We start from the raw sequence: 14,972 nt of genomic DNA, 5'->3' as shown, positions 1-14,972 counted from the left end.
GTTTTCCCTTTGGGTGAACTTATAGGTTAACCACAATTCAAAACTGAACATACATACAGTTAATTTCAATACCACAGACTAGAAGCAGCAAATGATAAACATGATACAGTCATACAAAAAAATGTACATTTTATTTTGGTATATTAAAAACAATATTAAAAACAGTACATGGGGCGTGGCCAAGATGGCGGGCTGAGAGGTCGCACTCGCCGAGAGCTCCCGGACCCCTGACTCCCTGCACCGCTTGTAACCGCTGATTCCCCCCCGGATCACGCGGCGACTGAGCCTGGTGCCCGCGGTGGAGGTGTGGAGCGACTACTGAGCCCGGTTTGCGCCGTCGGGGGTGAGATCCTGACCGGTGAAGCCCGGGTCGGGGCCCGCTGCATGGCCCGTGTGTGAGCCGGAAGCCGCGAGTCTCCCGACCCTCGGAGCGTGACGGAGCGCCCAGCCGCCTGTGTGTGAAGCCCGCAGCGGCGCATGAACTGTCGGAGTGGGAGTCAGCAGCGGCTTCGCGAACGGCTCGGAGTTGTCCGACGGCGGTTGTGCGGAGCGGAGCAGAGCGGAGGTGCAGAGCGGAGGCGGAGTCGACATCGCCTCACTACGCCAGCCCGTGGATTGAGGAGGCCCGCTGGGAGAGGCGGCTCCGGCCGGTTGTCTGAGCGGAACAGAGGAACGGGGCTCCCGGGGCAGATCTCCCCCTGAGGCTACGGGCCCCGGTGACCATCGCACCGTGACTTTGCCCACCGGCTGGATTTTTGGGTCCCGGATCAGAGACGGAGAGGGGTTCTCCATCTTGGGCGTTGGCCCCTCGACATCACAGAGCGGCCATTTTGTGGTCTCCGGCCGGACAGCTCGGCCTTCCTGGTGCTCTTTGTGTGGCGCTGCCCCCGGCTGGCATATAGCTGCTTTCTTTGCCCTCAACGTCCTCTACACAGCTGCGATGTCGAACGCTAGAGGACAGCGACGGGGCGACCGAACCTTGCCGGACATGCTGGGTCGCGGCGCCCTACGCAGCGGTGGAACCCAACCCACCACGACCTCCCCGGCCCCGACCAGGGGAGCAGATGGCGGAGAACCCCCGGTGACGAGATCATTTCTCGAATCGCTCTTTAGCTCCCTTCGGGAGGACTTTCAAACGCTCAAGCGTGAGGTGGCCGGGGAGGTCCGCGAAGTAAGGAGGGAGATGGACTCCCTGGGGGAACGTGTGAACACAGTGGAGGAAGCGGGTCACTCCAGGGATGAAGAGATCACCCATCTGCAGCAGGAGGTCTTGCGACTGCGGGAGCAGCAGATTGAGCTACAGGCCCACGCCGAGGACCTTGAAAATCGGTCCAGGCGGAACAACATACGGGTCCGCGGTGTGCCGTCCGGTGAGGAGGGTGAGGACGTGACTGCATATCTGGTGGCCCTCTTTCGTGCGATCCTGGGAGAGGCGGAGGACTTTCGGATCCGCATAGACCGAGCACATCGGGTGGGCCGCCCCCGCAGAGCTACGGCGCCCGCCCCGGACATTCTGGCCTTCCTCCCGAACTTTCCCTTGAAGGAGCGGATCCTCCGAGAAGCACGAGGGCAGCAATCTTTCCGATTCCGGGACCACCCTGTGACCCTGTTTCAGGACTTATCTACAGTCACGCTGCAGAAGAGGAAGTCATTCAAGATCGCCACTGACTTCCTCCGGGAGCAAGGGACACAGTACTCTTGGGGGCACCCCTTCCGTCTGATATTTCGATGGAACGGTGTTTTACATCAGCTTCGGTCCCTCCAGGATGTCTGCGCGGTGTTGGGCCTCACAGCATCGGATACAGATACCCCGGCTCCGCGGCGGAGGCGAAGCACTCGTGACGGATGGCAGCAAGCTGGAGGGGGGACCTCTCCTCCGTCGGAGCGTCCGGGCTCACCCATGATCGAGGCGGACATGGCGGCCGCCATCCAGGAGGCCTCCAGAGTGGCGGCGAACGGCGAAGTGGCCCTGACGGCCTGAACTCACTCCGGGGGGAGTCTACTCTAGCTTATTCCTCTTGCAGGTGCGGGGATTCGGGGGGTGGGCTGGGAGGAATGGCGAGTGCTGGAGGAGGTGGCTGGACGTCCACTAGACTGCTTTACCACGGCCCTGCCCGTTACGGGCCGGACTGGGACAATGTCTTTTTTGGAAAGTTTGAGTTGCAGGGAATGGGGTTGGGACAGGCGGGCAGATGTTTTGATTCTGGGGCCTAGAGGGGGGGCCAGTTGCGGGGGATGGTGTAGATTTGGTTGTGTGGGGACATGGGGGTTTTTTCTGGTTGTGGGGTGTTGGGGTTCGGGGACTGTACTGTGCCAGTGGACGGTTCAAAGTTGCTCTGTTTTGAGGCCTCGAGTTGTGCCTTCTGTGTTTGCCTGCGGGGCTTTGCCTCTTGACATGTGCTCCATGGATCCCCCTCCTTGATGGCTCTTAAGGTGCTTACTCTCAATGTGAAAGGGCTGAATAATCCGGTTAAGAGGCGGGCAGTGTTATCCTTGTTAGAAAACTCACAGGCGGATATCTGTCTGTTGCAGGAGACCCATTTGCTGGCTAAGGACTGCTCGAGGCTGCGTACCCCTAAGTTCCCCACGCAGCTGTTCTCCTCTAGCGCCTCCAAGATGGCAGGGGCGGCGATCTTGTTTTCTAGGGGGTTCAGGGGAGAGGTCGTGTGCAAGGTAGCAGAACAGAAAGGGAGGCTTCTAGTGTACAGGATTAAGATGGGCGGTTTGGCACTGACTGTTGGCACCATCTACTGCCCCAATGATCACCAGGACCAATTCTTACACAGGGCTTTGGAGGACGTAGCATCCACCTCTGATAGGCACATAGTGTTGGGGGGTGATTTGAACCTGGTTTTCGACGCGGCGATGGACAGGTCTGTGCAGCGGCGCCACCAGTTGGGTGAGCTTTCGGGCTCGATTCGAACTCGACTTGAGGAGCTGGATCTGCATGACGTGTGGCGCCACCTCCACCCCACCACCCGCGCATACTCTTACTTTTCACATGCCCATAGATCTTATGCGCGATTAGATCATCTCCTTGTATCGGGCCCAATGCTCCCTTTGGCTTCGAGTGTGGACATGGGGGTCCTCTCTCTTTCTGACCACGCCCCGGTGGAGGGCGCTTTCACTCTGCCCCCGGTGGTTCGGCCGAGAGGGGTCTGGCGGCTCCGGGACACGCTTTTGCACAGGCGGTCGGTGGTGGATCAGATCCGGGCGGCCATTTTGGATTTTCAGACCATAAACGATACTGGGGATACTTCTCGTGCGACACAGTGGGCAGCCCTGAAGGCGGTGCTCCGAGGCGAATTTATAGCGATTTCCTCGGCCGAGAATAGGGACCGACAGCTCAAGAGAGATGAGCTCACCCAGCAGGTGAGGGAGCTGGAGCAGGTTCATCACAGGACAGGGGCCCCCAGGGTGTGGCGGCAGCTGAAGGCGGCACGGAAGCTCCTGGCGGCCCTTGACACGGACCGGGCGGAGTATGCGATGCTTCGCCTGAAACACAAATATTATACGGGGGGTGATCGGTGTGGGCGGCTCCTGGCTAATAAACTTAGGGTGCAACACCAGCAGCACCGAGTGAAGGAATTGGTGGACCCGACCGGTGGTAGGGTCACGACTGATGAGCAAATAGCAGACATCTTTTGCAGCTTTTATGCTGACCTCTACACCGGGGAGGCCCCTTCGGCCCGGGCTGAGATGGCCTATCTGGACTCTGTCCCGCTCCCGTCGTTGTCTCAGGAGCAGGCCCAGTATCTGGAGCGTGACATCCGTATCGAGGAGGTGGTCACGGCGATATCCCGGCTTAAATTGGGCAAGGCCCCGGGTCCGGATGGCTTTATCCCGCTGTTCTATAAAACTTTCTGTCAGGAACTGGCGCCTCTACTGACCCGCCTTTTTAACTCCTTCGCAGAGCCGGGAGCTATCCCCTCCGAATTTCTCCAGGCCACGGTTTCCGTGATTCCGAAGCCGGGTAAGGACAGGACCGCCTGTGGGTCTTACCGTCCCATTTCGCTACTGAACACAGATTTGAAAGTGTTCACCAGTATATTAGCTGCACGCCTGGCGTTGCACCTCCCAGGCCTGGTTGACTCGGACCAAGCGGGCTTCGTGCCCGGTAGGCAAACAGTAGATAACACAAAGAGGGTGACGCACATCCTCGAGGGCTTCCAGGATCCCTGGGGAGAGGATGCTCCTGTCCATAGACGCGGAGAAGGCTTTCGACAGGGTGCACTGGCCCTACCTAGAGAAGGTCCTGAGTAAATTCGGGATTGGGGAGAACTTCCGTCATCTGATCTTCAACTGTTACCGGTTCCCCTCTGCGGTAGTCCGGGTGAACGGCGGCAGCTCTCGACCCTTCCCCATTGAGCGGGGTACGAGACAGGGGTGCCCTCTCTCCCCTCTGCTCTTTGCCCTGTACATGGAGCCTTTTGCTCAGAGGGTTAGGCAGAACCCCGACATTGTCGGTGTCAAGATGGGTGAATTCCATCATGCGATCAGCCTGTACGCGGATGATGTCATTCTGACGCTGGATGATCCGCGGAGATCGCTGCCGGCCTGTGTAGAGGAACTGAACTTATTCGCCGACGTGGCGGGCTTCAAGGTGAACCTGGGGAAGTCGGCCGCCCTTGACATTTCGCTTACTAACGCCACTAGAGCGGAACTACAGAGGCTTTACCCTCTGAGCTGGTCCAGGGACCGGATCCCGTACTTGGGGATCCTATTGGCGCCCTCCCTCCCGGAGATGGTCACGGCCAACTACGCGGCTCTGGGCGCGAAAATCAGGGAGGAATTGGGCCGGTGGAATAAGGGCACGCTGTCGTTACTGGGTAGGGTGGCCGCGGTGAAGATGACCCTCCTGCCTCAGGTGCTTTACCTCTTCAGAGCGTTGCCGCTCCAGCCCCCCGTGGGGTGGCTTGCGGAGACACAGACTGCCATTGCGCGGTTCGTGTGGCAGGGTCGCAGGCCGAGGATCAAGAGAAGCATCGCTATGCTGTCACCGGAAGCCGGGGGGCTGGGGATACCGGACTTGCGGAAATATTTCCAGGCCGCTCAGCTCCGCTATCTAGTGGAATGGAGCCGGTGGGAGTCTGATAAGCACTGGCTGTTCCAGGACCAGGCGGTGGCGGGTAGGACGCTGCAGGAAGTACCATTCTTGAAGCGAGCCCATCGACCCCCCAATCTCTATGCGTCCCTGGTAACGCGGGTCCCGCTCCGGACGTGGGACTCGGTGGCTGCCAGGTGCGAGCTTACCACCTTCCCCTCTCCCTTTACGCCGCTCATCGGCAACCCGGACTTCGGCCCCGGGATGGAGCAGGGCGCCTATGAGCGCTGGCGGGTGGCCCGCTGCTGCACTCTGTATCACTTGTACTGCCCTGAGGGAATTGTCCCCTTCCCGGACCTGAGGAGGGATTATGGCCTCCCGGAAACGGAGCGCATGCGATACATGCAGGCGCGCCACTGGGCATTACAACCCCAAGTGCGCGACGCGGCACACCGGGAAATCACGGCGTATGAGCGTTGGTTAATTACTCGCACGTCGGACGCTAAACTGATCTCAGACCTGTATAAAATGCTGCAGCCCCCCTCCTTTCATATTCACAACCCCGGTCGGGAACGTTGGGAGCGTGAGCTCGGGCGCGTGTTGAGCCATAAAGAATGGGAACACATCTCCTTCCGCGCACGTCATTCGGCCTACCACACGGGTCTCACGGAGACCTTCACTAAAATCTCGACCTACTGGTACCGTACTCCGGAGAAACTGCACGAGATGGACAGGGCAATACCAGGGACGTGCTGGCGCAACTGTGGCAATACTGGTACCCTAACACACATACTATGGGAATGTCCCCTGCTGGCTCCTTACTGGGAAGAGGTTTTGGGCGAGGTAGACAAATGCTTTGGGATAGAACTGCCTAGATTCCCGGCCTATGTTCTGCTAGGGTTGCCGAATGGGCTGATGTATCCCCTTAGATCTAAGAGAGGTAGACAGATCGCAATTGCGCTGGGGTCAGCGGTGCAGAATGTTCTCATACACTGGCGCACTACCACACTTCCCTCTGTGGTTGGTTGGCTGCACAGATTATGGCATGTCCTTGGAATGGAGAAGATGTCCTTAGTAGCCTTGGGGGATACTGATACCTTTGAGGAACTGTGGGAACCCTTTCACAGCCTGTTATGTTCCGAGTTTCGGGAGATCACCTGCCCTAGATACCTTAGGTTGTTAAGACTGACACCGCCACCGGACCCGCCTGCTTGATTGGATGGGGTCGGTACTGTATAGCGGGGATTTTCGGAGAGTTGCATGTAGTGGAGACTGTAGATATTGGCACAGTACAGGGGGTGGGTTAGGGTTAGGTAGTTGGGGGTTCTGTTTGGTTAGGTAGGTTCTTGGAGCGGGGTTGCTTCTCCTCCCTTCACCCCTCCCCCTTTTTTCCCCTTCCCTCTTCCCCCCTCTTTTTTCTTTTCTTTTTTTCTTCCGTTCTTTCTCGGTCCCCCCCCCCCTGATTTTCTTTCCTCCCCCCCCATCCCGTCCCCCCTTCCCTTTCTCCCCCCCCCCCCCTTGTTGTTTGTATGTGACCACAGGTGCGAAAGCTATGCTCCCGAGTCGGATGGGGCCTCTTGCAAACTTGTAACTGCATTACTGTACTTGCTGTCTGATGCACATTGCTGTGCGGTTCCTGTGGTTTATTTGTTCCTTGCCCCCTTGTGTCCTACCCCACCCTGCTTCAATAAAATACTTTAAACCTAAAAACAGTACATTATGATACACCATAAATTAACAGAAAAAATGGGACATTACACAAGGAAAATAATTCCAATTAAAAAGAGAATACACAAGTTCAGACAGATAGTTGAATCCTACTCTGAATTGTATATTTAAGTTCACAATCTGAGGAGTTTCTTTGTTCAGTGACTTAGTGTATCTCCACCCAACATTGCATAAATGTACAACTTGGAGTAGGATTCAACTATCTGTCTGAACTTGTGTATTCTCCTCTTTTTAATTTGGAATTATTTTCCTTGTGTATTGTCCCATTTTTTCTGTTATTAATTTATGGTGTATCATAATGTACTGTTTTTAATATTGTTTTTAATATACCAAAATAAAATGTAAATTTTTTGTATGACTATCATGTTTATCATTTGCTGCTTCTAGTCTGTGGTATTGAAATTAACTGTATGTATGTTTAGTTTTGAATTGTGGTTAACCTATAAGTTCACCCAAAGGGGAACCTTTATTGACAGTTTGTCTTCTGGTACCCTACCCCTTTGGATTGTTTGGGTCCCTCTTTTGTTAGTTACATGAAACCCTAGCCTGCATATCGTCCCCTTTACAGGGTTGGTCGATTGATAGGCCGTTGTAATATTAGACTGGCTCAGCAGACTCCGTATGGAGCAGGGAGGGGTGCGTTAACAAGGACCCACACAACCCACTAAATTCGTTTTTTTAAATCCAACAGCACCCTTGCCAAATACGAGAAGTGGTAATAAAATGAGGCATAACTCACTTATGCACAGATCTAGATCGGTTTTTCAGGTGTAGTTTACGAGTTTTGTTGTTGTGCCCCCGGGTGACATGCAAGGTAGAGAGGCGGGTGAAGCACCGCAGGCTGCCTGTATACGGACACAGACACACGCCCACAACGTCTGTATACAGACAAACGCACACAAACACATCTACATACTGAGACACGCCCACACACACTTCTGTATACGGACACAGACAGGCTCACGGAAACACATTAGTATACTGACACACTCACACAAACACATCTGCATACTGACAGACACGCTCACATAGATTATCAGATACACACATCAACACGTTCAGTCTGACACTCAAGCACGTCTGTACCACTTCCAAACCAGCATCCACGCATAATCATATCTACACACCTACAATCTGATAGGCACGTGCCGAAAAACACACCTAGATAAAAAAAACACTCGACGCTGAAACCTAGACAAAAGCACATGTGTAATGTCACTGAGAATTACAGTTTTCCAAAAGACACACACACACACTCATCTGCACACAGAGATCCGTTTGGACACAGACACTCACAACTCCACACACTAACACACCACACAGTGCTCAGAGGGTACACAGAAACACAGTGACAGACACGCCCTGGCGCGGAGAGGCGTCTGCTGCCTGTCACCCATCTGTTCACACACCCATGCTACAGTCATATGTGCTCACGCTCTGGCTGCGAGGTGAAAGCTTGCTGTCGGCATCAGTGCCAGAGGGGGCTGCTCCCTGGCACCTACAGCCAGTGAGCCCCGAACTGCATGCACTGCACAGAGGCTCCCGTTAAGGAGACGCGCACGCAGGTCTGGATGTAACGACAGAGCTGCAGAATTACGGAGGGGAGGGAGGGCTCTATGCTAAGCACAGCGTTGTAGCTTATGTGTTTTATGACATGCCTTTATTACATCAGCCATGCCCCTTTGAGAGACTCTGAAGTTTTTTCATCCCACTTAAAGCCCTACCTTTACTGGTTACTGCCGCCGCATTTCTTCACAGATGAAATGCTGAGTCTCTGGCCTGTAACTAGACAAGAACGGAAGAAGCTCAGCCCAGTGCTAGTGCACAGTTTGATTTGCTCGTTCTCCCTCGAACACAGTGGGGCCGGTCTTGTGACGTACTTTCCAGAAGGCAGTCCGAATTATAGCTCCGAGGCGTGGAACGCAGGCGAGTGAGGCGGGCTCTACTTCGATAGGCAGGAGCCTGCGAAGTTCCGGCAGATTCCACCCCTCTGTAGCAGGGTAGCGGTGACGTAGGTCGTCTGGAGCGCGGCACCTTGGAGGCAGAGGGAGCCCAAAAGCAAGCAGGGATTCCGGGAGAAGAAAGCAGGGATTCCAGGAGTGATCCGGTTCTCGATAGAGAGCAGGAAATGCATAACGGTGCGAGGAAGCAAGAAGAGCCCGGTGAGTGGGGTGGTGGGGCGCGTGTGTGGGTGTAACTGTGTGTGCGCGTGTGTAGCTCTGCTTGTGTATATGTGTGTCTGTGTGTCCCGGTGCATTGTGCCTGCGTGGCACCGTAGCAAAAATATTGGTGGTGCGACTGAAACCACTGATGACGAATTTGGTGCTCCCTAACCAGGCGGGTTTTATCCCGTCGAGGGCAACGTCACGTAACACTAGGACGCTGTTTGCCCTCTCCCACCTTCCACGAAGGCAGTGGCGGTGATGCTAGACGCCGCCAAGGCGTTCGATTCTATAGAGTGGCGGTATTTACTAACCATTCTGCAGAGAATGGGATTCCCCAAGAGGTTTGTACAATGGGTGTCCCTGATATACACAAAACCAAGCGCTAGAGTCAGAATAAATGGATACGTTTCGGACACCTTTTCAATTGAGCGAGGAACCAGACAGGGGTGCCCACTGTCGCCCCTGTTGTTCGCGCTAGCCCTTGAACCGTTGGCTTGCCGGATTAGACAGATGTACAAATCATCGGCCTTGAGGTTCTCATCCAGACCGCTTCATATTTCATTATATGCAGATGATATGTTGTTGTATGTGAGTGACCCCGAGGAACATCTGAATCCGCTGTTAAGAGAGTATGTTAAATTCGGGGGGCACTCCGGGTTGACCATAAACTGGTCTAAAATCATTGATCATTCCGCTAACGCATACGTCTACTCCACACGACATAGACTACCCTTTAGACTGGCAAACGGATCCAATACGATACCTGGGGTATGGTACCACAGAAACCCGGAAGTAGTGATTTGTTCCAATTACGGGTGTACAATCTCCAAGCTGGAACACAAAGTCCAACGCTGGATACAATTGCCATTATCGCTAGCGGATCGCATTGCGATAGTAAAAATGAATATCTTGCCTAAATTCCTCTACCTTTTTAACAACATACCTATTCCTCATCCCGGGGAAGTGTTCCGATGAATAAAAACACTGGTTTTGCAGTTGATATGGGCGGGTAAACAAGCTCGCATAGACCTCCGAACGCTAATGCTCCCATATGATAGAGGAGGCTTCGGGGTGCTGGATTTCTTCTTGCACTATTTATGCGCGCAAGCGCAATATGCAGCTTACTGGTACCACAAGGTGCCGTACCTTACACACACTGCTGTAGAGGAGGGGGACGCGGACCCGATACCATTGACGGCGAGTCTAACACATTTAAGACAACCACTACATGCAAATGACATAAATACGATCGATACCACAGTGAAGGCTTGGCGGAAACTGGGACAATTAACAAACAAAACCCCACTATATGCACCAGCAATTCCGCTGCACCACCATCAGGCATTGTCGGTCCCAGGGGACAAAGTAGGCATGTTATTATTGCAGCAGGTAGGCATGAATCAAATGGGTGATCTGTTCCAAGACGGTAGATTTAGAGATACGGAGGATTTGGCGTACATACAAAACAAGACGCAGATGTTCCACTTTACACATTACATGTTAAAGAGAGCTTTGAAAGAACTCTATCCCACTTTTCCCAACGAACCAGAGAGTCTAAATACGCTGCAACTTATAATAGAGACCCAGGACTTATCACACCTTGTGTCGAGACTCTACTCCACGGCACAAGCAGAAATACCACACACCACTGACGAGGCTAAAACACGATGGGATACAGTACTGGCAGATCTGCTAACAGAGCAGGAATGGCAACAGACATGTGCATTAGTGAAAATACTTACACCTAACGGAAACCTACGAATAATACATTACAAGTTCCTTCATCAGGTATATTACACGCCTAACAAACTGTATAGATATGGCTTACAAGATGAAGATGTGTGCAAAAGATGTGGTGGAGAGGGAGCAACTTTTATACACTTGGCTTGGGGCTGTCCGAAAATCCAAGCCTTCTGGGAGGAAATAGCTGCTAACATACCTATAATGGTGGGTGTGGAATTGGAGTGCACGATTAAAACTTGCTTGCTGGGTTTTTACCGCTAGTCAAAGCTAATAAACGTACATTTTGTGTTGTCACTGTTGCTAGCTAAAAGACAAATCGCACAATGTTGGAACAGTAAATATGTGCCCATGAAGTCTCGTTGGTTGCGAGATATGACGAGCTGTAGAGATAAGCTTCTAACATTCGAGGAGGAACTACAGCTGGAATCTAGACCTAGAGACTATTGGAGTTATTTTACTGAATATTTGAGGACATTAGAAGTTGTGGAGGAGGTGTGAACTGCAGGCCCGTTCTACCATGTGCATTATTACACCATTGTATTTACTTTCTTACTGTGATGACTATACGTACTACTGAGTTCTACACGAATGTCATTGAGTTGCGTTTTGGATTGCACTGGTCTACATGTATGGGTATAACTGTACCGTATGTTGCCTTTGTGCTGTTTGTTTAAAATCAATAAAGATTTTTTTTTTTAATTCTGTTAGACACACACACAACACTAATGATGATGAGGAGGCGGCATAACTGTCGCAACGTACCTCTGTGTAAAGCAAGGGGTGATTCTGAAGATCGATAGTGTTTTGTTGAGTGGTCTTCAAGTATGAGTATGTTGATGCTCATTAGTTTGAGACTGTGATTTGTTTTGTGATTGGATTGGGGAGTGCTTGTTGTAGTTGAGGAGTCCCACCTTTTCCTCTCTTGGTAAGTTTCAATGTCACGCTTCTTTTTTGTAATGAACTTCCGTGCTGCGCTTTCCCATAGTTCCCGAGTCAGCCACTTTTGTTCCTGTACATTTAGGTTTCTGAAATCCTTGATGCTGTACAGTTCCTTTATTGGCTTGCAGCTACTAGAATCACAGCCTAGCGGTGATTTCTTTTTACCATCCATTCAGTTGCCTAATACATTCTTAAATGCTGTTGGAGAACTGTTAAAATTGCTAAGGTAGGTTTTTTCCAGAGCCTTTTAAGGGTACATGTGTTTGATTTCAGGCGTTGAACCTCTGGTTTCACACAGGCAGGGTTCCTAGACTTAGATCTATTTGGTTATATTTTAAGGTCAAACACAATGTCAGAAATGTAGGCATTGCATGGGACAATTGTAGCTAGGATGTTTCTCTTGGGAAAGCGATCATTTTGATTCTAAATATTTTTTTTTTTGTTTTTTCCTCAGGGCAATTTAAGTCGTGGAAGTAGCCTGTTCTTCCGGAAAGCGCCAGCAGGGAAGAAGTACATTTTGGAACAGAAAAGATTTTACTAAAGTGCCAATGCCAACTTGTGCCACCTATGCTGGACCTGGAATTTACAGAATGCTGGGGGAGGGAATTGATTTGTACACATTTTTGGATGTATAATTTTTTATTCTGTTTTGGGGGAAAGGAATGTTTGCCTCTGCATTGTTTCTTGAAGACCTCCGGGGTTGTGAGGTGGAGGGTCTGGTGCATGTTGGGCAGGGGATGCTGTACTTCAGCTCACTGTCGATGGCCCTAATATTACAAGCTGCAGGTGATTTCGCGACAGGCGAGTGCAGCGTCTGCAGCTGTCCTGAACTTCCAGGTTGTCCTCCGTTGTCATAGTTAAATGAGACCGCTCCCTTTTCAGCCACCAGCTGCAGTCAGATTCTCACACACATTGCTCAAGCGTAAACAAAGCTGAACCTTGGTCTCCAGCTGTTCTAGCTACAGGGTGGTAAAAGAGGATGAGAGAATGCCTGGTTGCATGAAGAGCAGGAACCAAAGCTGCAGCCAGTATCTTGACAGAACTCCCATCAGATGGGTAGGATACAGTTGTGCTGCTCGCAGCTGGACCAAGATGTTGGCATCCCTCAACAGATGAACTCTTCCATAATGTCTAAATAGTTTTCCCAATTTAAGAATCTGCCAAGGAAAAGACTGTTCTAAAGAATGTGCTTGGGGTTTCCCAGGTAATGATGGAAAACCATTAAAGACAAATCCAATCTCTCACTTGTGGTGTTCTTCTGTTTTGCCGTTGTGAGACTGTGAGCTCTGTGGATCTCAAGGCCTCGATCCAGTGTCCATGGAGAGCTGAACGCAACTGAACTTGGCACACATTCATTAAGGAACTCTCCTAAACAGCAAATGGGATAAGACACAACATAAGGTATTACAAGCCAGTCTTCACTACTAGTTTCCACCATGCGCTGCTTGCTAGGTAGAGGTTCAGTGTAGGGGACCTGCTTTTTTTTTTTTTATTTATTTTTTTTTTTTTTTTTGAAAACCTTTATTTGTAAAATGCACAATACACAGCGTCTGCCTACAACCCCTAGGGGCCGGCCGCTATGACATATGGGGAAAGGATACGAAAGAACCAATAGGACAGAACGCCTTTAAAGCAGTCCATGAGCGAAGAGTATCGTGTAGAACATAGAACCATAATATGAGGATAGGAAAAGGTTTAATTTTATGATTTTGTCGAGTACAACGTGGAAACCACGAAGAGAGTCAAGGCTAATCACTGACCAGGATAGCAATCATCGTTCAAGGAGCACCCTGAAGGAGGCATAATAGAGGAAGCATTTGCAAGGAAACAGGAGGCCACCATCAAGGAACTAAGACCAAACGCTATGCAGAGAATGTTACAACACAATAAACTCCCTAAGAACACTGAACCCCGACCCCAGAAGAAACAAAGAAATACAGAAGAGAAAGAAACCAGCCCTGGCCTGATCTCAGGTGGCCCCACTCATCCGCCCCCCGTGGGGAGCCACAACCGTCAGAAAAAGGGAAGCAGCCCGCCCCAGAGAGAGCAAAGAGGAAAGCAGCGTCAGAGTAAACTGGATGCAGAAAAAACGTCCCAACCCCGGCTCAACCAGCAAAGAAGCTGTTAACAAGGAGCAGCCTAGCCCTGGCCCGATCGTGGATACATCCCCAAATACGCGCCCCGGAATAAGCCCGCCCACTGTGAAACAAAGAGACAATATGGCCGCAGAAAGAATGAAAGTGTCTTAGAAACATAAAATGGCCGTCGAAAGTCACCAGCAAATCCACCGACTACAATAGGGGGTTCCTCAGAGACTTGCAGAATGTACGAGTTCTTTGATAACAAAGTCGGAGGATATAGCCCAGGAGCTATCGTTAGGGTCAGCAATGTTGTGAACAGGTTCCAAGGCACTCGCGATGTAAAAACCAACAATGTAGCACTCTCCGGTGAAAGGGGAGACAAAGTATCCCAGTCATCGTTGTCAGGCTGGCGGTCTCGGGCGTCCATAGAATTGGAGGCGGGCAAATCTATCCGGCAGGCAGAAGGTAGCACTGCATCCCCATGGGACGCAGGCAGAGACGAATGGAGGGTTTGCTGGATCAGAGCGTTGCATCCCTGCCGCAGCCCCGACGCCATATCGTTCAGCTTCCCCCCCAAGTACCTGGTAGCCTTGATGCATGTCGGCACGAAAGTCGCGCAGGGCATTCAGGATGATACCGAAAGAAAGTGTGGGCTGAAGCCCCTGTCTCTCACTTCCAAAGGAAGGCGACTGAAAATCGGACCCCATCTCAAGCGGGGCAGCACAGTCCACTGGCAGGGACGGGCACTCTCCCCCAAAACACGGAGCATCAAACAAAGCCATTATGGCGCAAATCCAGGGTAATCGCAGGATAAATGTGACACAGGCGAGCGTCAATGTAGGACTTCAGTAGCACCAAAGACAATGTCAGTGAGTATCACATCGCGGAGAGGCGTCCCATACCGGAGCAGGGTAGTGAGACTTGGGGCCAGGCAACCGTGGGCAAGCAAACATGGCCGAGCGACCCTCTCCGCATACGATCTGTCCCAAACAGAGGATCCGTTTCGGATTAGTGCCGCATTGGAGCAAGCGCTCACTTCTCACCGCATATTCCAAGTCTTCTCAAGCGGCGCCACACGGACAGTGCCTCATGAGGTTCCCACCGGTGCTCAGGTCTTCAGCGCCGATAGGGTAGGCTGGCCACCATCAGTTCTCCGGGGCACGGCAAAGCGCGAGTGTGCAGGCGGGGTCCAGGGCTGAAAGTCGTCTCGGAGCTATCTCCGGCTGCCGGGCAGGGAGAGACTCAGGGAAAACACGCGCCGCACGCGATCAG

The 14,972-nt window shown here is 52.0% G+C and overlaps 1 protein-coding gene across 4 annotated transcripts in view; it reads left to right on the top strand.

The window, feature by feature from the left end:
- MTCH2 (mitochondrial carrier 2) overlaps positions 1–12,863 on the top strand; it is a 274,703-nt gene extending 261,840 nt beyond the window's left edge. For all 4 annotated transcript variants that reach the window (XM_086959750.1, XM_086959748.1, XM_086959749.1 and 1 more), the window contains one exon: positions 12,074–12,863. In XM_086959750.1, the coding sequence (XP_086815876.1) occupies positions 12,074–12,160 (87 nt within the window). In that variant the 3' untranslated portion in view covers positions 12,161–12,863. The remainder of the gene's footprint in view (positions 1–12,073) is intronic.
- Positions 12,864–14,972: the final 2,109 nt, after the last annotated feature.

This window comes from Lissotriton vulgaris, chromosome 2_2 (assembly GCF_964263255.1).
Source record: "Lissotriton vulgaris chromosome 2_2, aLisVul1.2, whole genome shotgun sequence".
Classification (NCBI taxonomy): Eukaryota; Metazoa; Chordata; class Amphibia; order Caudata; family Salamandridae; genus Lissotriton; species Lissotriton vulgaris.
Note: the sequence above shows the minus strand (reverse complement) of the source record. Positions and strands in the feature narration are given on the sequence as shown.